Source organism: Neovison vison, chromosome 4 (genome assembly GCF_020171115.1).
Source record: "Neovison vison isolate M4711 chromosome 4, ASM_NN_V1, whole genome shotgun sequence".
NCBI classification, from domain to species: Eukaryota; Metazoa; Chordata; class Mammalia; order Carnivora; family Mustelidae; genus Neogale; species Neogale vison.
The window spans coordinates 124,253,599-124,277,632 of NC_058094.1; the positions used below are offsets into that span (position 1 = coordinate 124,253,599).

At 41.2% G+C, this 24,034-nt stretch overlaps 1 protein-coding gene across 3 annotated transcripts in view; it reads left to right on the forward strand.

The window, feature by feature from the left end:
• The window catches only part of POU6F2 (POU class 6 homeobox 2), a 429,853-nt gene that overhangs the window by 32,996 nt on the left and 372,823 nt on the right, over positions 1–24,034 (forward strand). Inside the window, exons 1-2 of one of the 3 annotated variants that reach the window (XM_044245649.1) lie at positions 1,411–1,423; positions 22,578–22,749. In XM_044245649.1, the coding sequence (XP_044101584.1) occupies positions 22,584–22,749 (166 nt within the window). In that variant the 5' untranslated portion in view covers positions 1,411–1,423; positions 22,578–22,583. Of the gene's footprint in view, positions 1–1,410; positions 1,424–21,811; positions 21,833–22,577; positions 22,750–24,034 lie in introns of those variants that run through there. The other 2 variants (XM_044245647.1, XM_044245648.1) reach the window with 2 other exon arrangements.

Below are 24,034 nucleotides of genomic sequence, written 5' to 3' on the forward strand. Positions count from 1 at the left end.
TCAGTGTGTTTGGCAGGTTTTTCAAATGTTTCATTGCACAATAAAAAATTTATTAATATCACTACTTTATTTTATCAGAAGCTTTAAGTATTGGGCAGTTCTAAAACTTTTGGTGGCAAATATGTTTCTTAAATTCTAATTTTCTCTTTAGTGCTTGAATTTTCTCTTTGGAAACACGTACCTTCAGTTGGTTTTTTTTTGTTTGTTTTTTGTTTTTTTTTTTTTGAAGTGACAAGCTCATTTCATTCACTCCCCTCCCCAAGTCTGCTTGCCAAATACCCGAGGTTGAAAAACCATAGTTTGTCTATTGCTGGTCTTTCAAGTATATGACTCAAATAATCATGCAAGTGCTTTTCTTTGAAGCAATCATTATACTTTGGTATGCAACCAAGGTGCTTCATGCATACTTAAAAAAAAAATATGTGTTCAAGGCTTGGAGTTTAATCATATTAATATTTTTGCTACTCCATCAAGGACATTTTTAAGTAAAATTAGCTTTTTAAAAAGATTTTATTTATTTATCTGATAGAGAGAGAGCAAGCACAAGCAGTGGGAGCAACAAGGCGAAGGCAGAGGGAGAAGCAGGTTCTCTGCTGAGCAGGGAGCACTATTCGAGGCTCTGTCCCCAGACCCTGGGATCATAACCGGAGTCAAAGGCAGATGCTTAACAACTGAACCACCCAAGCACCCCTCTTTTTTTTTTTTTTTAAATTTTAGTGTGAGTTCATGGATACTACAAGCATAGTTTGGTGCCATTATTATGATTTATGACAAGCCTCCAACAATTTTGTCCCCCATTGCTCTTGCGTCATGAGTATGAATGACAACTCAGTGAAAAGGCAAATAATGTCTAACATTTCCACGAAGTAGTTAGCATCGCAACATTACAGCATGACTATGAAAATGATTTTGACCCTGCAGCTACCTTGAAAGAGTCTCAGGGACCCCAGGGGATTTGCTGACCGTCCTTTGAGAACTGCTGAATGGAAGAACTTGAAAGGTGTCCCTTTTCTCACGGCATATCACATTTGAGACAGTTTGAACATGAATCAAACTGTGAACCTTCCTCCACTCTTTTTTCCCCTTTCATATATTATTGCCAAAAATAACAGCATAGAAAGTAGAAGGGAGAAGGCAATTGGCCGTTCTGTCCTGCACTGGGAAGTTTGCCCATGAAGGCAGCGAGTGGCGGCAGAGAGGAGCAGAAGCCCACGAGTCCCGCATGCTAGTGACAGCACTTTTCACATAGACATCAGAGGGGCGGATGGTCAAGCAGAAGGAGCAGAAGATCCAGTGTCAGTCAAACTCCAGAGAGCTGGAATAGATAGCCTTTTGTGGGAGAATGGTCATGGCAGGGAAACAAACAGAGTAGACACAAAGAAGAAGAATTACAAGACACAGCAAATGAGCCAGGAGCTCTCAGGTAAGCAAACTCCTGGTTACCGTAATCTTGAGAAACAGGTTCGGGGATCCACTTATGTGGACTTTGAAAATGTGGCCAACGTCACCTTTTGGCTTAGTAAATAATAGCTTGGATAGCTTTCTTTTGAGGTACAGATAAATAGAAAAAAAATTATAATATTGGACTTATGTAAAGATGCTATGGGGCAAGGACATTATTATGAACACTCAATAAAAACAAGCTTGGAGATGTGATTTATGGTATGAATCAGAAGAAGGCTTTAGAAAATCCATTAGTATTAGGTCACTTGGTTAACAAAATTAGAGGATCAACATTGACAAATTAAGTGAGTGTATAGGGAGAGACTCAACAAAACTCTTGCAAAACAGAATCAGAGCAAGAGGACCTTAAAATGGTGAGAGATAATCATTTATAAAGGACAGAGAGTAGACAACAGTCTAAGATTTCCTGAAGACTAAATGGAAAGAATTTAAAGCATGGTTATTGCTATAATGATGTAAAACTTGAAACTGAATGGTGGAAAAATACCCAAGAAATGAAGATTGAGAGGATTCTCTCAGTTCTAAGAAAATCAGTGAAAGAGACCCACCCCAGAGATGCCTTGAACTTTTTTTTCTTTAATAACAAAGAGAAACAGAATAATTTTATGAGTGTGATAACAAACAAAAATAAAGTTATTTACAAAGGAACCAAAACTGGGTTAGTCTCAAACGTTCCCATTTAGAAGCAAATTTCAGGGGACATCTGAAGAATCTCTGTAGAGTTTCAAGTGGCAGTATAAGAAATTTACTCAGTCAAGATACCTTCAATGTGGGAAGGCATTGGAAAGACATTACCAGATAAATAAGAACTTGGACAATATATCACATGTGTAATTTTCTTTTAGAAATTAGTAAAAGGCAAATGAAAGATGATTCAAAAGGGAAGTCTATTGGGATGCCTGGGTGGCTCAGTTGGTTAAGCAGCTGCCTTCGGCTCAGGTCATGATCCCAGCGTCTTGGGATCGAGTCCCACATCGGGCTCCTTGCTCAGCAGGGAGCCTGCTTCTCCCTCTGCCTCTGCCTGCCATTCTGTCTGCCTGTGCTTGCTCTCTCCCCCTCTCTCTCTGATAAATAAAATCTTTAAAAAAAAAAATTTTTTTTAAAAAAAGGGAAGTCTATTGAACTTGGGCTGCTATTGAACTTAGAACCCAATTAATATAGAGTAGACTAAATATTAAATATTATATATTTAATAGTTAAGAAATTAAATACGAAGAGAAAATAGTATTGAAAGAGCACTGGGTGTGGTGCAAAAACAATGAATACTGTTACGCTGAAAAGAAATAAAAATAAAAAGTTGCAGAATACAAAAACTTCTATAATAATAGTAAATTTGGTGTAAAATAGCTAATTTAAAGACTTGAGTGGTTATATACAGCTATATGAAGCCATTCTTTAAAAAAAAATCTTAAAGAGAGGTGGTGCTTTATTGGTATCATTATATTCTCAACTACGATAGTTAAAAATGAAAACCTAATATATATACTTTTAAATTTTTAAATAGTGACCACTTAAAGGACTAAAAGCAGGATATAAAACTTTAAATTTCTAGCAAAGATCAATACAAACACAGAAATAAAACAAAAACCGGACAAGATAAAGAGGAAGAATAACTGAAAAAATTAAAATAAAATGGAAAATAATAATAATAATTAAATATAGTGGAACTAAAAATAATAAAAAATTATAAAATTATAAATAACTGAAAACAAATGCTGCGATAACTGAAATAAGACCAAATATACTGATAAATGAACATAAATATTTTAAATTTATTCATGAGATACAAACTGCAAATTTGCATTAAAAAGATCCATACACAGGGGCGCCTGGATGGCTCAGTCCTTAAGTCTCTGCCTTCAGAGCTCAGGTCATGATGGGATCGAGCCCCGCATCGGGATCCCTGCTCCACAGGGATCAGAAGCCTGATTCTCCCTCTCCCACTCCCCCTGCTTGTGTTCCTCTCTTGCTGTCTCTCCCTGTCAAATAAATAAATAAATAATCGTTAAAAAAAAAGTCCATACACAGGGGCACCTGGGTTGCTCAAGGTAAGTGTCTGCCTTCAGCTCAGGTCATGATCCCAGAGTCCCCGAACTGAGTCCCCCACAGGACGCCCTGCTTAGCGGGGAGTCTGCTTCTCCCTCTCCTCCATCAAATAAATAAATAAAATACTAAAAAAAAAAAATTAAAATTAAAAAATCCAACATCTTAGTAACAGGAAGCATAACTAAAATAAAATATTATAAAAATGGTAAAAGCAAAGGAAAAGCAAATGTTTATTAGTAAAATTTAAAAAACAAAAAGTAGAATTCAAGAGAAGAAATACTAGGGGATAAAAATAAGATAAAATCAACGGCTGACTCCTCATATTTTCTATATAAGAGCAGTAACCATATACATAACTTTGTTATAGACAGAGAAATCGATTTTATTCAAAACAGGAACAAAACAAAATATTTGGAAAGTTTTAGAGGAAAATGTCTGTAATAAATATGAAAAAAACCCACACACGACTGATAATAATAAAAGACAATTTAAATAAATGAAGAAAAAGGATATTTCTTGGTGATGACACTGAGTATTATAAAGATGACATTTATTTCTCCTTTTTTAAATTTTCAGATGTGACAAAAGTGATTCTAAATTTCTCCTGGAAAATAAACAGCTGAGAATATGCAGAAATTTTTGAAAAAGAAGAATTTAGTACAGAGGATTTTTGCTCTAATATATATATTACATAATATATAATACACATACAATTACATATAAATATATCTTAATATAATTTCTAAAATGTATATATTATATATGTTGTATATTTTTATGCTTAATACATACATATGGTATTATGTGTAGTCACACATATGTGTCGTACAAAACCAGGCCTGAGTTCTATTAGAATGTTCCCTTAGATTCCATTAGAACTTGGTTTTTGATTAAAAGAAAAAAAAAGCATAATAATCAAATGGGTTACTCAATTAATTGTGATCTAAAAATGTTCTATTTGGGGAAATTTAACATTTTCAGTTAATGCCATATGCTCACACAAATTCCAGACAGATTCTAGACTTACACTGAAACTAAAAACCATAGAAAATAAAAAATATTGGTGACTATGCCTTCTCATGGATGATTTCTCATCATAAAAGCAATAGAATGGGGCATAAGGGAAAGAATTGATAAATATGACTGGATAAGAATTCTTTAAATTTTTCTTTAAAAATCAACATCAAAAAAGTCACAGGGAAAAACAAATTCTAGAAAAAATATTTGTAATTCTTACAGTTTGGAATCAAGATGACTGCCAATTTACATGTTATTTAACTTCATTCATCTCAATTTCATCATCAGTGAAACAGGGATAATAACACTCTTGCTTGTTGAGAGGGCTAGAAATAAAGTATATACTTAGAGCAAAGTAAGTGTCAACTGTTCTTTCTTGTACTCTGTATCTATAGAAAGTTCAATGTGGAAAATACTTAGACCCTAACAGAAAGACAGGTAAAGTATGTGAGTAATTTATGAAAGAAGAAACTTAATTAGCTAATAAACTTGAAAAATTTAACCTTGCTAATGAGATGCAAATTAAAACATTAATAAAATGCCAGTTTCCATCTAATAAATTAGAAAAAATTAAAAAATATATATAATATAAAAGAGAAGCTTCCTCATACACTGGGAGCATAAATTTCCCACCAACTGACCTTGAAAGCAATTTGGCAATGGGCCATACTCTTTTACCTGTAATTTCACTCCTGAGAATATATTTAAAACTGTCAAAATTTTATTTTTGTGTGAATAATTGGACACATCTTAAATCAAGGGACTCCAAGGTTTTGTGATAACTCAGCTTTATTGATGAAAATAATTTTTGCCATATACTCTAATATATGTAAGTATTTTTGTTTATGGGTTTTGGTACCATTTATTTTTACCACTTAAAAACATACCCCAAATAGAACTGAAAAAGTTGAAATAAAAATCGAAATTTTAATACTTTCTTCCTGCGCCTTACTTACTCCACTGTTTTGCCTAGTTCCTAGCGTGCAGGGATCCCATTTCAAAGACCACAGCCCAGATTATTTTGCAGTTAGAAAATAATTAAATAAATCATGGCACATCCATCAGTAAAAACTATTTAGCTGTTTGAGATCACAATTTTGGATAATGTTGAATTTGAGAACATGGTTTCTAGATAATAATATCTGTGAAGGCGAATGTAGTGTCCAGCTGGCTCCCTGTTTGTCAGCTGGTAGCGCAGGTTCTGTCTGCAATAAATATTTCTTGAAGGAAAAAAGGAATTACAAAAGCAGGACCCTAACTTGTATATGCGATATGGATCTAAAAGCATGAACCAAGATGACAAAAATTGTATACAGACATACTATATGTGTGCATGCATATACACATATTATGCATATATAATATAGAGAGATAATTTTCAAAAACTCCTACAATGCATTACATAATTATAAACTAAAAGTCAAGGTAGAAATGAATGAAAAAAATGGAGCTCGAAATATAACTGTCAAGATGAACGACAATTTTCAAAGGATAAAAGATAAAATCTGAAATACCGAGAATATGAAATAAACAGTTCAAGACCTCAAATTGTATGACTCAGAGGACAGAATAAGAGGCATTCACAGAGGGTTTCTCCAATGTCAAGGTTATGAATCTGGGTAGTGCTACCGCATGCTTCCTTCTGAAAAGCGGGGGAAACTTGGTGATGCTTTCTGCTCTCCGTCTGGGTCCTTAGGATATGCCCTTATGTTGGGAGTTCTTGCATGTAAATGTCCTGAGGAACGTGTTAAAAGTGTAGATTCCTGGGGGCACCTAGGTGGCTTGGTGGGTTAGGCTCAGTGGGTTAAGGCCTCTGCCTTTGGCTCAGGTCATGATCTCAGAGTCCTGGGATCGAGTCCCGCATCGGGCTCTCTGCTGAGCAGAGAGCCCGCTTCCTCCTCTCTCTCTGACTACGTGTGACCGCTCTCTCTCTCTATCAAATAAGTAAAAAATATCTTAAAAACAAAAAACAAAAAAAAAACAAAAAGCAAAAAGTATAGATTCCTGGTTGCCTAGGTGGCTCAGTGGGTTAAGCCTCTGCCTTTAGTTCAGGTCATGGTCTCAGGGTCCTGGGATCGAGCCCTGCATTGGGCTCTCTGCTCAGCTGGGAGCCTGCTTCCTCCTCTCTCTCTCTGCCTGCCTCTCTGCCTACTTGTGATCTCTGTCTGTCAAATAAATAAATGAAATCTTTAAAAAAAAAAAAGTGTAGATTCCTGAGCCCCTCCCTCTGCAACACTGACTGGCAGGTGTGAGGAAGGGTCCAGGAACCTAACCCTGCCACCCGCCCCAGCTGGGTCTGATCCCCAGGACTTGATACTCACAGTTAGGGGTTGCGGAGAGTGGGACCAAGCCCTTGCCCTGAATCACACAGAACCTCAGCGACATGGCCCATCCCAGAGAGGATGGTGACAGAGAGATGGCGTAGACTGGAGAAGAGGCTAGAAAGGCACACAGAACCCAAAGCTGCCTTATGAAGAGGACTTGAAGAGCAGAAATTTCCAAACTGAAGTCCGTGCAAGCTATTAACAGTTGAAAAGGGTGCTTTTTATCCTGTGGAGATCAGAGAACCCAAGTGACCACAAGAACTTGCTTCCAAAGCCATTCCCAGGCTTGGGAGAGGCCTTAATGCCGAGACTCCTGTAGGTGATGGTCTTTTTCCATGTGTCATCCTTAAGCCCCACTGGGAAGTAACAGAAATTATTTTAGATGAAAGAACTACTCAGAGAGGTTAAAGTCCCTTTTCTAAAACTTCACTGGGGTCTATCCAGTCGAGTGTTCACAAGGACCGACTCAGTGATGTTGGGGACTCCTGCCTTCCTCACCTGGCCACTCCCGGCTGCACCTGCCTGCCCCTGCCCAGGGGCACTTCGGTAACAATCCCGTCAGGCCTCACAGGTGAGCAAGCAGACAGCCAGTACAGGTTCTACCAAAGCAGCTAAAGCCAAGAGATGGTTCATTTGATAAATTTTTCAAAAGAAATTAAGTTGACAGAAAGGCTGTGTGATAAGGTAGTGAGAAAAAAAATGTGGCTTAAATTTGGGTTTTTGTAAGATTTGAGTGCATGCCTTCTGCAATCCTGTGTTTAATTTTTTTTTATTAAATTTTTAATTTTTTTTAAACATATAATGTATTTTTATCCCCAGGGGTACAGCTCTGTGAATCGCCAGGTTTACACACTTCACAGCACTCACCATAGCACATACTCTCCCCAGTGTCCATAACCCCACCCCCCTCTCCCAGTCCTCCTCCCCCCAGCAACCCTGTTTGTCTTATGAGATTAAGAGTCACTTATGGTTTATCGCAATCCTTTATTTTTAACGAAAACTTTGTCTGGAAAAGGGGCCACAAAGAAACTTCGGGAGTGTTTATTACATATATTGTGGGGTTGGGTTCACACAGGTATTCATATTGGGTATGTATATGTTCAAATTCACAAATTGCATACATTGAATATGTGTAGCTTTAAAAATGTCAATTATAGCTCAGTGAAGTTGTTAAATTGTTTTTTGTTTTTAATCTAGTACCCAAATGACAAGGTCTATCCCTACATGCTTCCTTCCTGTCTCCCCCATGAAGCAGCCTTTTGAAAGGTGAACCAGATCCTGTCACATCTTGGTTTCCCCTCATGCTAGGAATGGTTTCCCATTCCCAGATGGTTTCTCCTCATGTTGGGAATTAAATCCCAGGTCCCCACAGTAGCCCAGAAGACCCCACCTGATCTTGCCCTTGGCTACTTCTCCGGCACCCTCTTCTCTGGCCTCACCTGCAACCACGCCCACCTACCTGCCCTCAGCCACCTTGACCTCCTGGTCCCTGGAGACCACCAAGCAGACTCCCAGACCAGGGCCGTTTTCTCACTATCCCCTGATGATGTTCCAGAGCCTCCCCTCGCTCCCTTATCTGTGTGACCTCTCTCCTCTTACATGAGTTACACACCCACATTCCTCTGCATACTTGACCCTGCTTTATCTCCGCTTATAACACTTCCCACTTTCCAGCACAGTGGTACCGCCTCAACGGTGTTTGTCCGTCTCCCAGGCTCATTTCAGTGTGCGAGGGCCTGCATGTGATCCGTCTCGTTCTGTGATTTGTGCCCAGTACCTTGAAGAGTGAATGGCATGGCAAGCAATACTCCCTCAATACATGTTTGTCAAATAAATGAATAACCAGCATTTAAAAACACTCCCCCATATCAAAGTTAAATGGGGAGGGGGAAAAAATCTCCCATAATTCTCACACAACAACAAAGCAAACCGTTTTCCACCGGATCAAAAACAAATGTATTCGATTATTAAAAACTGATTGTAATTGACTAATTTTGTATTGAAAAAATTCGAAATTGGTTTCCCAGCTATTTCAGTGCTCATTTGAATTTACTTTTCTGCTTGTTTTTAACCAATAAGATGATTTCTTGCTGATTTCTTTTTAAGGGAGTCCTCTGCAGGTTTGCTTGACATACCAAGGAAATGAGCTCCCACAAGCAAACCCCAAAAGATCTGAGACCCAGGACCCCAGATCCTAAAGGGCTGCCCTGCAGGGAATTCGAGACATGGGTCCCATAGCTGGAGTTAGGTAAGAACTAAGGGAACCTGGCAACAATCTTTGTCTCATTTGTTTTGTGCAGGAGACAGAAAACTTTTTAGGCCAAAGGCATGGGCATGTAGAGGAAGAATACAGAAAGTCAGTGGAGCAGAAGGAGAAAGGACTGTGTACCCCTGGTACATGGATGTCATTGGAATAGACCCACTTACCCATCAGATTTGGGATAAGTCAGCCAGCACTGAGTTGAAATTGTCTATTTTCAATCTATTGAGGATTTGTCTGAGCAAATTCATGGCAATGGGTTTAGAATAGGGAAAAAAGTCTTCCAAAGCCACTGAAAAGAGCCAATCATTTATAAAGACCATAGCCCATCTATAGTATATATATTATATACATAAAATCTACATATATTGTATATTATATGTATGTGTGTGTGTATATATATATATATAGAGAGAGAGAGAGTGTGCCTTACTGATTTGTTAAAAATGGATCTGTTTTCCTCTGGCAACATGTTATCTATTCTTTTTTTTTTTTTAGATTTTATTTATTTATTTGACAGAGAGAGAGAGAGAGAGAGAGATCACAAGTAGGCAGAGAGGTAGCAGAGAGAGAGGGGGAAGCAGGCTCCCTGCCTAGCAGAGAGCCCGATGTGGGGCTCCATCCCAGGACGCTGGGATCATGACCCCAGCTGAAGGCAGAGGCTTAAGCCACTGAGCCACCCAGGCGCCCCAACATGTTACCTATTCTTAATACTCTAGGTACTTGAGGATATTAGGGAAGAGATTCTTTAAAAATATTCGGTGACACAGTAGTAACTCCGATGCTCATCTATACCATAGGGGCAGGCCCTCATTGTCAGTGATCCTGCCGTTGGCTGTATTGATACCTTATTTTTATTGTGGAAGTCATCAGTTCCCAGTTAGCTCCCTAAAATAAAGAATGAGGTCCAGAAAAGGCCAGTTGGAGATCCCCGGGCAGAAGAGCGTGTTTCTTCGTTAGCGTCCGTAAAACAGTGCTTCGAAGAAAGGATGTTGTGTAAAAAAAAAAAAAAAAAAAAAAAAAAAAAGAAAGGATGTTGTGTGCGTGTGTGCGCACACGTGCTCCACGTGCTGGGTGTACATCGGTGTTTTACAGAACGGGAGCGTGAGGATGCCGAGAAAACTTTACGTCTGCGAAAGCAAGTATACTCGGCTCATAGAAGACGCTGAATACCGTTACTCTTTTCCTTCGCTGTGGTCTGCTGGACGGAGGAATTTTTTTTTTTTTACAATTACATTTTTTTTCCAATTTATTTATTTTCAGAAAAACAGTATTCATTATTTTGATGGTAGCAAATGTTTCTTGATCCTTTCATTCCCCACAGTCCCCAGCACAACAGTTGGCACGTGATGAATTGTCAATAAAATACTTGTCGAGCTGCATCCGTCCTGTCTTAGTAGACTTGTCTGAGTACACCCTGATTCAGGATCATCACCCCAATCCTGCGAACTAAAGAGGACATAAATAAATATTAATAAAAGCCAGCCTTGTTTTAAAGTCGCCCTCGATTTCGAAGACCCGAGATTCAAAGGAATATTTAGCTAAATCTTTTTTTATAGTTTGGGTTGGAAACAAAATATTTTTAATAGTGGTTAGTAAGATAGCTGATGGTGTGGGGAGAACCCCTAAAAACCAACGTCCCAGCTCAGTATTTGTGAGAGCCCAAATCCTCAGGAAGGGGAACATTTAGCTAATCTTTCCAATCACCCTCCCTCCCACCCCACCCCCCCACCCCACCCCCCTCCTTGGAATTATGTTATCTCGGCTCCTTTTAAAAGCTCAGAAGCCTTTTGAATTGGAGCGGCATGCAAAGGACAGTCAAGGGTCACCCTCGGAATATTAAAGGCAAGTGGATTACAGGAGAGGGAGGGAGAGGGAGCAGCTGGGTTAGACGGAGCCCCGGTGCAGACCCAGGGCGGAAAATGGGAGGAAAGCTCCGGAGGAGCTGCGCTGGCCAAGAGCGCGTCTTCAACGGACGCGACGTGGTACCGAACAGCACAACTCACATTGTGTCCAGGCGCTGCTGCTGCAGTCTGAGAGGAAAGAAAAGCAAAACACGTATTAGCGAAATCAATTAGGCTATGGCCCTCTGAACAGAAACAGAAGGGTTTCTTTAGAGACCGCAGATACAGGAAACTTGAACCCTGAAAAATTAAAAGCCAAGGGACTATTTTAATTCGAGGATACAGTTCTGTAAGATTTACAGACGGCCGACCGATACTTCTTTCTTAAAATAACAAGGGCTTAAGATTTATAAATTCCTTCTCAAAAGATGTCAGAGTAATTTAGGTTTTCAGAAATCCGTGTTTTGACCTTTCTTCCATCATTTATAGGTATTGATCCTTATTTTTGTTTTCTTAAATAAAATCAATGAATATTTAGCGGGGACTTAGTATGTGACAAGCACTGCCCTAAAATTTGGAAAGGGAGGATATACAGGCCCCTACTTGTCAGCTCTGATTCCCTCCTGATTTGGGAGGAGGGTGGGGGGATTGGCAGATGGATCATGAATCCCTTTGAAAATGTGCTGAAGACGAAGGAGTTTCTCCGTAATAAAATGCACACGCGCTCATTCTTTGTCCGGACAGTTGCTAGACAGAGAACAGTATATACATCTCTGATTATAACTATGCAACGGGGTCAACTGTAAGCACTTTCTGTGGATTATTTATTTAGACGCAAACCTATCTTGAGAGGCATGTATTACTATTCCCCTTTTTTTCCAGGGAAACTGTGCAGAAAGATGTGTTATGACCCTTGCCCCAGGTTCCTCGGGGAGTAGGAAGTGACCCCGGCGCTAGCACAGGCTCTTGGCCCCAGTGGCCAGTGCTGGCCTGGGGACTTGCAGGTCCTGGTGAGGCTGACCACCGCTGCCCGGGGTGAGCCAGAGCGAGGGCGTCTGTGCGGGGTAGACCAGGTGGTCCGCTGATATTGTATCATCACCTGCGGGAAAACCACCCCAGTATGTTTACAATGCTTAGAAAGATGGGGCTGGTGCATTCTTTGGCCAAGCAGTGCCTACCCACATGCCACCACCAGAGGAAAGCTGTACCCTGGCTGAGTGTGGAGGGTCTGGGGTGCTAAACAGGAATTTTGACCCAACTCTGAAGGTGCTCCGAGACTGTCAGGTTTCAGAGCTGGATTTTTTAGGAATGTTAGTCTGTCAGCAGGGGGCAGAATGGATTTTTCTATTTATTTATGGAAATTTGAAACTATAGGGAATTGGACTATTTTTTGAATCAAAAGTTTTTCGCCCCAACTGTGTGTTCTTTGCCATTCGTGCTGGAAGAACAGAATGAAATGGATCCCCGTATTTAACGTATTATTCATTTAAGTGAGTATTTGCCTCTGAGAAAAATGATGGAGTTAGAGAATTTGTAATAAAATCCTCTTTCTAATATGTTCAGAGGGTTTGGCGACACTTGCCTCTGAATGACATGAGAGCCAATTGTGTAGGAACAGTGTTAGACTCCCCTTGGTGAGTTGGGGATTCTTGTGGGGTGAACAAAGGAAATGACAGACCTAGGAGGCCCAGGCTTGCGATGGGGGTTGGTGGGCTCATCTGGGGACACCCCAAGCTCCAGCGTTGGTGCCCTGCTTGGGAGATCAGTGGTAGCTTTTCTCCTGTTCAACCTCAGTCCTGGGGGGGATGGGGGAGGGAACCTTTCTTATTCCTTTTCAGTGTCTATATTAAATTCTTCCATTTTGTCCTGTGATAAAGTAACACAGCGCACAAGATCAAACTCACATTTTTGGAAGCTGGATGCAAGTCAGTATGTATGTGTGTGCACATATGTGTACCACATACACTTTCCTTCCTTCCTGTCTGCCTTCCTCACAGTCATTAATCAGTCATCAGTCAACCTATCAATCAATCCAAACACATTTATTAAAAGCCTATTTTGTATCAGACACAATATTCAGAACTCTGAGACTTATTTACCTACAAAAAACTCAAGCATCTCAGCTTGAGGCAAAGTCTTCTGGAAAAGGAGGTGATTAATCAATGGGAAACTGTCATGATTTTACTGCATCTGTGATGCGTCACAAATAGGTTAAGCTGGGCAGAACTGAGACCCTTTCTCCAAGTATATTGGAAACTCCATCCAAAATGGATGAGAGGAGCCAATATGGTGGTTCAAGTGTTGGAGTGGACGCTTTGGACCTCCCTTGCCTCCCTTGGAGGTCCTGGAGGCCCCTCCCTAAAACCTGAGGGCTTCTCAGTTCAGTGCTCAGTTTGCACACTCTGAAACTAGAGGCAAGGTCTTTCCATTCTGTGAATTTATGGCATCATCCACTTCTGCAGAAGATTGCAAATGTTTGAGATTATATGTAGTGAGTACCTCCAGAAAGAAAGCATGTTTAGGCCAGAGATTGGTTGTTCTTTCTTTGTACATTCGAACCACTAAATGCCAGTTCACTTTAATCTGAGTTGTATTCTGATTCAATCCGATACCTATTTGAAGCCATCAGATTATGAAGAATGTGTGAATAGGGGGTTTGCATATGCGATGTCAATACCACTATGTAACACCATTACCAGAAGACCAGATCTCGAAGAGCCTGAATTGAGCTTTTATTGATGCTTTTTCGCAAAGCAGCAGAAATGGAATTGATGGCGTTATTAAGTTATCAATAGCAGTGTCTCCCTTTTTTCCCAGATAAGTAAGTATACATGAAGCATCAACCACACCATCATTTTAACCTCTTGGGGCCAAAAGAACTCAGAGCTATAGAGTTCAAGGTGATGATCTAGATTTGTGTCTGAGTGCACTCTAGAAGTCCAGAACTCACAGACTCCCATTTGACAGATCGTTACGTTGTTATTCCAACTTAGAGGTTGGTACTGATGAGCTGTTTTGTTTATTTGCTTGTTTCTGTTTAGATGTAGTTCCATGTCTAATACTCTCATCTTTAATTGGAGTCCTCATAAATGTGTTGATAGTTAACACTGATCAACAGAAGTATAAGCATAGTGAAAAGGAGGTGGGGCTAGGAGAAAAATAGAGCCCCTGGGTGGTGATTAATAGGGGAGGAGGAGGTTGCTTATTTGAGGTTCCACAAAAAGACAAGGGATGCTTCCACTCTGCCCATATGTACATTTAAATTAAATACCATCTTCTGACATCCAGGCAAATCAGATATTTTGCAGTCTTATTTTTCCTTTCAACATGATTGTGGCCATCTACCTTAACTAAACAAACCTGAGAGAGTGTTGGAGATTGGTGGGGCAGGAAAGAGTCTAATTTGCCTAGACCATCTTCTGAAGAGGGGACTCCATTTCACTCTGTAATGACCTGCCCACCCCTAAGACAACATTCCTCTAATTTGGGTTCAATATCTAGTAGGGTGGGTTGTGCTGCAAATGGCCTTTTTACACGCAGCTGTTGGGTTCTTTCTGGTGGATATGGTAGTCAGTCATGGTTACAGGTGGATGAAGGCTTGCTATGTCCCCAAAGCCTTGCCACCTGCTTAGAATGAAAATAAGCTCTGAGACCTGATATTGCCATACATACAGACATTTACTGAGCATGCTTTTATTAGCAGATAATGCCCAAATTGTTCGTTCAACCTCTCTCAAAGCTTGAAGAAGTTATGACCATCTGTCGTTTTAGGTGAACCTAGCACAGCATGGCTGGAAATTCTCTTAAGGCAGGTAAGGCAAGATTTCAGAAGCAAGGTCTGTTTCTCTCACAGCATCAGGCAGCTAGAACTCTCCGAACCATAGACTGGATGTGGGACAGTTTAGGCTTCTAGCCTGAAACACTGAGGCAGCAGGACTTGCTAGGTTCTTCATATCGTCTGATTCCACTCAAGGAATGGGAATGTCCATAAAATATTATAGCTAGGGCATATATCTTGAATGTGACTAACTAAATGAAAACCCATTTCTAGCTTCCAGTAAGGCTGGTCAATAAGATCCTAATCTCACGAACATTGATATCAATTATACAAATCAGCAAAATGCAGGGTGAGGGAGTGGTCCATGGTGAATGGAGGTAACTGAATTTGGATGCCTGAGGTATCCAAGCCTGAGGTAGGGCCTTTCTGAGGAAATGGTAGCTCCCAGAGCAGGAGCGTTGGTTGAGGCAGCTGACTGAAGCTAGGGTGGAGCTCAGGAGTCAGAAAACCTTTCCTGTCAGAAGACAGAGAGTAAATATTTTCAGTTTTGCTGGCCACACAACAAAATGGAGGCTGCCTCCTGAGGAAGGGACATGACCTTGGAGAGGCAGCTGCCTTCCGGCGAAGGCAAGTCCTGAGGGAGGACTCAACTGTGAGCCATCTCAGCCAGCACTCGTGGCAACTGGGAGAAGAGTGTGCTGGTGGTGAAGGGGGTTCTGGGAGGCACACCACGGCATCCACCGTGGCGTAGACTTCTGGTGTAGCTGGACCCTGGTCCGTTGGATGCCTCAATGCGGGAGGTGGTGTGATGGAAGGTGGTGTTTCTGTGCAATGCATCTATCTTTCTAACCATATTCATGTGCATTATCTGTGCATCACCTCACTCAAGTCTTGCAGGGTCCCCCTTGAGAATAGAAAGCCCCGTTGGTATGGAAACCAAGATGCAGACATAGTGACTCACTCATGGTCATGCAGGTGCTTGATGCAAAACCAGAGAACATCCACGAGCTCTTGGGAAACCTCCTTAGTGATTTACCCTCAAACCCAGCCTTTCTTTTGAAGTTTGAATGCCTGCTTGATTTGCACAGAATACTCAGCTTGTTTCTTTTGGGATGGGGTCCAATAATATCCCAGCCACACTGGGAGGTGGAGAGGTGGGGGAGATAGATTAACAGTTGGGAACCTTGGGCTGAGGACAGAAACCCAGGTTGGTATCAACATTTCACTGTGAAAATCTATTTGAGATGAACAAGAGTGTGTTTGTGTAAGCTTTGTAATTAAATTCATTATAATGTAAATTTCTATCTATTGAATATTTGTTAAAAACATGGGTTTTTCTGATTTCTTCAAAACAACTTTTGTTCGCAGTTTAGAAGGTGACATTTAAAATGAAAGACATGGCGGTGGGTGAATTTACAGTATTTTTAGTGTTTTGATCTTTACTAATTTTCAGAATTTTCAACAATAAATATATATACTTACAACAGTAGAAAAAATATAAAAATAAACAATGGTCTTATTTCTTTTCTTTTTTTTTAAGATTTTATTTATTTCTTTGACAGACAGAGATCACAAGTAGGCAGAGAGGCAGGCAGAGAGAGAGAAGAGGAAGCAGGCTCCCCGCTGAGCAGAGAGCCTGACGCGGGGCTCAATCCCAGGACCCTGGGATCATGACCTGAGCTGAAGGCAGAGGCTTTAACCCACTGAGCCACCCAGGCGCCCAATGGTCTTATTTCTAAAAGTAAAATAGAATGTCTTTACAAATTATTATTAAAAAGAGGAAATATTGCATGGTTATAGAAATGCCTTGTAACTTTCGAAGGAACAATTCTTCAGTACATTAACTATTTTAATGAGAACCAACTGACTTAATAATATTTGGTAATTGGCAAAAGAAAGATAAAGACTGACTTCATGATCAAGGTAACAAAATTCACACTTGAAGTTTTCTTTCCCAAAACCCATGAAAATCTAGTTTTATCCTCTTAATGATCTGTGATTTTGATTTTACCTCTTCTCAGCAGGAGAAATTAAATACAAAATATGGTGCTGTCTTTGCATCTTAAATGAACTGTAGGTAAATGCATCGACCTTTTTCTTAAATTGAAATGTGGTCTTCTAAGGGGGTGGGGGAAGGCCTGATACATTTTTTTTCTTTATAATGGATATAATTTTTCTATTGAATTCTAGAAATAGCTCCATTGAGCATCACTTCACCATACTTTGGCACTTGGCAAACAAGTGAATTGTTTCCTCAGATTTGTGAAACCTGCCTGTGTTGTTTACATTTCCCTCAAAATCTTCTGATTGCTTGCTTCAGAGTTGGTTTGTATGTACATAAAAATATGCTGGACCCAGTTCAAGCTCGGTTTAGACGGGGGTGGCTGGGGGGTGGCTGTTTCCATCACGTGGGTGCCACTGGACACGGATGCTTTGCTGAGTTAATCATCTCGCTATCATAAGTTTCTCTGACTGTCAAATGAGAATGATTCTGCTTACAAACACTCTGTTGGCTAAATTATTGCAGGCCTTTAGCTGAATTATCTCTTTGTTTATTGGGGGCTATTGCTGATAGCTGAGTGAAAGCCCAAACTGAATCCTCTTCCTTCATACAGTGTCCTATATCTGCTCTTCAGATAAAGGGGGGATTACAACGGAAATATACAGGGATATCTTTTTTTTTATTAAAAAAATGTTTTTATTTTGAGAGACAGAGAGAGAGCACACGTGCAAGCGGGGGAGGGGCAAAGGGAGAAGGGAAATCCCAAGCAGACCCCATACTGGGCACAGAGCTGGACGTGGGGCTCAATCTCATGACCTCAAATCATGACCTGAGCTGCACAGGGACATCTGTATTTTAAAATTATATTAAAAGACATCAGGAATTAGTATACAGCGAGAATATAGACAGTTAGTATATGCTAAGTTGTATGTGACCATATAGAAATGAGCTGTAGGTAAAAGTTATTAAAGTGTGGGAAGCGTCGGGCAGATGTGTACTTCCTGAAGGCTTCTGGGTAATTATTGCAGCATGATAGTTAGAGCTCTAGTTTACATTGGCAGTAATGTGAATGTAAATTTAGGAGAAACTCTAAAATGAGTTTCAAGAGGCACCAGATCCAGTGGACAATGCAACAGAGATTACAAGGAGAGGTCCTTCCACGTTCAGATGATTTGGGGAAATGCCAGGGTTAAGAAGAGCTGAATTGGTTTCTTTCCTGGAAGTCTCGTCTGTTGCATTTTCCATGCAGGTATGATTGCAAAACTCTTTTAAGTAGAATATTTTTTGGGACAAATGTCCTGGGGAATGCACTTTGGGAAATGCTGTTTTATTCCAACCTTTTCATTTTCCAGATGAGAGAATTGAGGGTATCGGTAGTCAAATGTTTTGCTAAGTTTCTGTAGATCATGAACCTGAATGCAAGCCTGGAAGTTTGACACTATCTGATGTCCTGTCTACTACACTGTATCATCCCATAGATTTCACACGAGCAGTGTTGGACAGAGAAGTGTTTTGTTCTTAGACTCTGCAGGGAGGAAGGCACTACACACAACATGCTCTGGGAATCAGTTATCCAGGGATTAATGCCCTTCAGGGTTCATAATTCAAGTTCTGGAACACCTCATGAGTTACTAAATTTATGAGCCTTAGTTTTTCATCCAGTGCCTACTGGGCAGTATTAAAAGATGAATCTACTGAAGTTCAAAATACTGCGTCACCACTCACGAGCTGTGTTGGGACAAGTCACTCGGCTTTGCTGAGTCTCAGACCTGTGTCCCTCAAAGGGGGACTAATGCCTTGCACAGTTTGGGTGACGTTACATACATCTGAAGTATCTCTCTTCCTTTGAGACATGGGACCGATTTTTGTTCTTTGACAGTGCTGGGATTTCAGTCATCGCTTGGTGGGTGTGATGTTGATCACAGTCCTTTCATTGTAGGACATGGCGAAACTTCTTGTTCAAATTTTGCTCATGGAAGCCGCTTCTCCTGTTCCTTCTTCTCTCAGCGTCTGGCTCTTGGGTCTCTGATGAGCCTCATGCTTCATCATGGATTGGTCTCTATTGACACCTGCCATGTCCTGTTCTTAATACCTACTCACCACTCCTCCATATTGAATCAGTCATTCTTCCTCTATCAGGGCTGATAAAAGAATTGCAGAGAAGTCCCAGCTTCTTCGCCTGCAGTCATGACAGTTTCTGATTTTTAAGCAAGATGTCTTCGCCACTTCTATTTTTGCCTCTCCTAGCTATTTCCGTTCCTGCAGGCTGCTGCAAACGTCCTTGTACATGGTACCATTGCAACTCTCTTGCATTCCTGCAAGCACCTATGTTGGTGCCTGTTGGAAGATCCTTTCTTCGCCCTGGCAGAAAGGATTTTTATGGACTACCATCCCTTTTGGCAGGGGAAGAATGACTCCTGAGCTGAGTGCTGCTTGAAAGAGGCACTCCCGCATCACTTATGACTGTGCTCAGTGGTTACTGCTTGTGACACATTTTCAAATGGACCCCCCAGTGGCTGCAGCTGTGATTAAAAGCTGTCTGCTCTCTGCCTCACTGGGGGTTTGCTGTTTAACCATGTCATGCACATATAGATGTGGGCTACAGCTGCATCACGGAAAACATAGAGTGTTTTGTAAGATGAAAAATCAAATGAGTACCTGGTTGACAAACTCCTGAATTTCCTAAGCTTGAGTCCCCGAGAGGCACTAGTTGGGAACCGAGCCATGTATGAGGTACATAAAAGTAATTTAAGGAAGAAGAGCTAATGGTCAGTGAACACATACCATCCGCCAGCACATGCTTTGCGCACATCAGCCAGACTGAACGCCTTCAAGATTTAAGTGCACTTGAACTTAGCAGCCGCATTTCGGCTCCTCTGCGTGCTTCAGAATTCAGTTTGACCATTCACAGATAAAACAAAACAGAAATATTCTTTGTTTTGGGGAAGACTACCCAGATATTCTCCGATACCGTGTTTGGTTGATTCTGGGGTTTGAGTGCCATTCTAAAGATACGTTTCCCATGAACGCTTTCTTTCTTTCTTTTTTTTTTTTTTTTAATAGAAAGAGACACAGCGAGAGAGGGAACACAAGCAGAGGGAGTGGGAAAGGGAGAAGCAAGCTTCCTGCTGAGCAGGGAGCCCGATGCCGGGCTCGATCCCACAACCCTGGGATCATGACCAGAGCGGAAGGCAGACGCTCAACGACTGAGCCACCCAGGCGCCCCCCATGAACGCTTTCTTAAAAAAAAAGAAAAATGCCGAAATGAGCCATGTGGCCTCAGAGATAGGGTGTCTCAAAGGCACAGATCACAACCCTTCCTCTAGATTAGACAGACTGAGTATTCAGCCTTTTGTGAAGTAAAAATGTCCTGGAATTTAAACCTGGGCTCTTTACTTCGGGTGAGGAGTACACTTAACCAAAAGCGGGAGGCAAAGCCATGTTCCCTTTCCTCCCCACCGGGCTCCAGGAACTGACTCAGAAGAATCCAAACACATTCCCCTAGCTGCCTAGGAAAGAAATTGGGGGGTGGGGGGGAATTTGAGAATTTCGAGTCTCCTTTCCCCTGCCCCTGCATTCCTCCACCCCTGAGAGTCAAGCACTTCCCATCTCAGTAACCAAACACAGTCAATGAAATGCTAATCTATCACCAGCAAATTCAGGCTGACAATACCGAGAATCGACCACATTGATGACATTGATTATATTTCAAATATTTACAATATGGTGAGACAAGCCTAATTTATTTTCTAAAGAGTTCAAGGTAGGTATCACCGATCCAGAGGGGGGAAACAATGGAGAAATGTTTGTGGTTGCTATCTGCAATCATCTGATGCTGACAGAGAGTAGTATTTTATTTAGTAATTAACAGTGTAAAGGGGAGAGGAGCTGTCATGTTGGTTCTTAAGCCGGGGAATGTGATGAAAGATGATATCTACGATCTCATCCTTTCCACTTGTTTAGGATTGTCAGGATGAGAAATGTCAGCATTATGAAAGCCCGGCTCTGCTCTTGATATGATAAAACCCTTCAAAAGCCAGTCTTTCTCTCCCTCGTCCCCCTCCTTTTCCCCTCTCTCTCTCTCTCTGCACTTGCTTTTTTATTTATCCTGTTTTGTTAGATGGCAGAAATATAATTCTTTTCTTTCTTCCTATTATAAGCCACCATTTTTGTTTTATTATATGTTTCACAACCCCTAATGCCCCACTGAAAATTACCTTGTTAAATGACAGTGTTTCGAAGCCATGAATCCTTTCCACCATTCCCTCAGAGGTTTGAAACAGTCAACAGACTGTAAAGAATAAATAATAAAAAAGTATTGATTATTTTGATGACTGTGAGATTCAATTAAGTATTAATTTTGCCCTCCAGTGGACCTATCAAGGTATTCAAAAGGGAGGATTCGGCTCAGCTAAATGCGTGCTGAGTGCCTCAGCCTTAAATAGGGAGAAAATGTGTTTACCTACAGTATTTGAAGAAGAAGTGCATTGATGCACAGAGTCCAATATTAAGTGCTGTGCACATTAAGCCCTGGTGACAGTGACATTGTTTTCAGTGGTATGAGTATTGACTAAAGAAGTGCATTTGATGACAGCTTAAACTATTTGTATTGATTAACATTTTCATAGATTATCATGTGTCATATCAAATTCACTTTTCAGGCATGAATACATTAAAAAAAAATAACCACAGGCATACCGCGACCAATGTAAGGATGGGACAAGAGAGCCTGCCGCCCCACCTGCTCCTTTGCTGGTCACCTGTTTCCTGCTCAGGAACCACTTAGGCATGAACTTGGCAATAAATAGCTCCCAGATAATGCAAAAAGGGCACTTCTTGCTTTCCTTTGCCTTCTGCAGCCGGCATTTGTGCCCAAACAGTATCATGCATCTTAGTTGGCAAATGGAAGAACCGGCTCTCCTTGGGAAATATTTCTGATCCCAAGATGCCCTCCTAATGAGCTGAAGATAAAGCAGATTCAAATTATTGGGAAGAGGGGGGAGGCTTGCCTTTTTTGGAGGTGATTTTTTTGCTTTCTTTTTCTCTCATGCTTGGGGCGTACGATGCTCTGGGTTTCGGGATTATTGAACACAGTTTGTAAGTATTTTTCCAATTCCTTAAAAAAATTTTTTAAACCAATTTTCATCTGTTTTGCTATGTATTGTTTGGTTTAACATGTTCATTGGCTTCGGGGTCAGCTTCAGTCCCAAATCTGGGAACAGCAAGTCAACTTCTAAGGGTGCTGATGGAATTTACATGAGAAATCTCTTTTATTCCATTGAAAGCCTTTTGAGGACTCTTTTCTCCCTATCTCTTTTCTCTGCTCTGGGGATAGGGTTTAATTGCTTCTCCCCCAGGGAGAGTGCTTCTTAAAATAGCCCCTGGTTCCTCCATAGGGTGCTCCTTCCTTTTGAGTGTGTTGCTGAAGTACAAACCCAGCACTTTCTTTTTTCTTACTGCATTAAAGACCGAACAAGGTGTAAAAACATTCGTACAAAAAAGCACATCCCACAATTAAAGCTGTGTTGGTTAGGTGGCTTTCAAAGAAGTTTTTTTTTTTTTTTCCCTCCTTCTTCCCTCCGAAGCTTCCTGAATCTCTCACATGCTAGCGGAGCTTTAATAGGGTGGGGAGTAATGGAGAACTCCTCGGATCTGTAATAGCTCTTCACTTGACTGCAGCCGGCAATAACAGCGGGAGCAGCCAGAGATAAGAGAGCGAGGAGAGAGGGAGAGTGTGTGTGTGGAAGAGAGAGAGAGAGGAGAGAGGGAGAGGGAGAGAGGACACGCACACTAAAGCTGCCACTTTTTTTTTCCTCCCCTTCACTCTTTTCCCCCATCCTAGGATCCAATGATAGCTGGACAAGTCAGTAAGCCCTCGCTGTCAGCGCGGAGTGAAATGAATGCGGAGTTGAGAGGTGAGGACAAGGCTGCTACTTCAGACAGCGAGCTGAATGAGCCCCTGCTTGCGCCTGTGGAATCAAATGACAGCGAGGACACTCCCAGCAAGCTCTTCGGTAAGTCTGTCTAGGTATTTCATTTCAGCCCTACCATGTTGTCCGGAAGAGCAATCCACACCCCCCCCCCACCTTTTCCCTGTTGTTCATTCAATTTTCTTGTAAGTGCTAAAGAGGAACGTCGCATCTTGGAGGGGCCAAGCCACCGGAGCCATTCCGGGCGGCTGGCAGGATGTCCTCCAAACTTTTCCCAGCAAGGAACTTCCTCGCTGCTCCTTGGGGCTTGCCAGATACTGCCAGAGTCCCCGGGTTAGAAATAATTAAAAAAAAAAAAAAAAAAAAAAAGGAAAAGAAGAAGAAGATGAAAATGGTAATAATAATCAGGAAATCAGTTCCATTGTGAGAATTGGTTAACATTTATTGAATAAATATTGACTCGGTTTCAGGTTGCTTCGCAGCCTTTTGTTAAGGGGAAGGAGAGTTAAGAGTTATTATCTGTAGTCAAAAGACGAAAGAGGGAATTGGGAAATATCGATACAAGTCTCTGTGTGCCAGGTAAACAAAGGTGGCTACGGGAATTGCTCAGAGAAATAACATTTTTGTGATCACGGTTGGAGTGGGTATGTCTCCTTCTAGCAGGGGGACGAGGGAAGAGAAGAGGTCCTTTGCAGCCCTCCTCTGCCCGTCTTCCCTTGACCAGGTGTTTACAGGCTCTTCCTAAACGTGCAGGCAGCCCAGGACCTTTCAGGAATCTTTATTCCGTAAACAAAACAAGAGCGAGCAGAGTGTCACTCCAGCAAAGACATCTGTCATTCAAACAGATGACACTCTGTAAGCCAACTCAAGCAACTGTGATCTCTAATCAGAAAGGGGAGCGGGCTGTTGAGGCGCGTGACCGAGTGATGGATGGCAGGAGATGTCTGGGCTGGAGAAGCACTTTGTGGGATAGAGTGACAGTGGGTTTTCAGAAACCTTGCTCCTGAAACACTTGCTTTTAATTATTTTCCAGTGTTTGTATACTCAAAACACTGAATATGTGTATGTACCTACTAACCTGCTTATACCTATGTGTATTAACCTGATATATACCTGATTTTATAGATAGAGGGATAGATAGATAGAGATACATGTATACTAAGCAGAGCACTGCTGGGTCTCAGGTTAAAAACACAGCCGTGTGCCTGAATGTCAAAGAGAAACAACACCGCTGCATAGACGGCTTTGTTGAGAAAGTCGTTAATTCAGCTAAAAAAAAAAAAAATCCTTAAGTTTTTTTTTTTTTGGCCTCCAGGAAGAAAGCAGCTTCGGTGTTCAGCAACTCTAGGCCGGCTTCAACAGAGGAGCT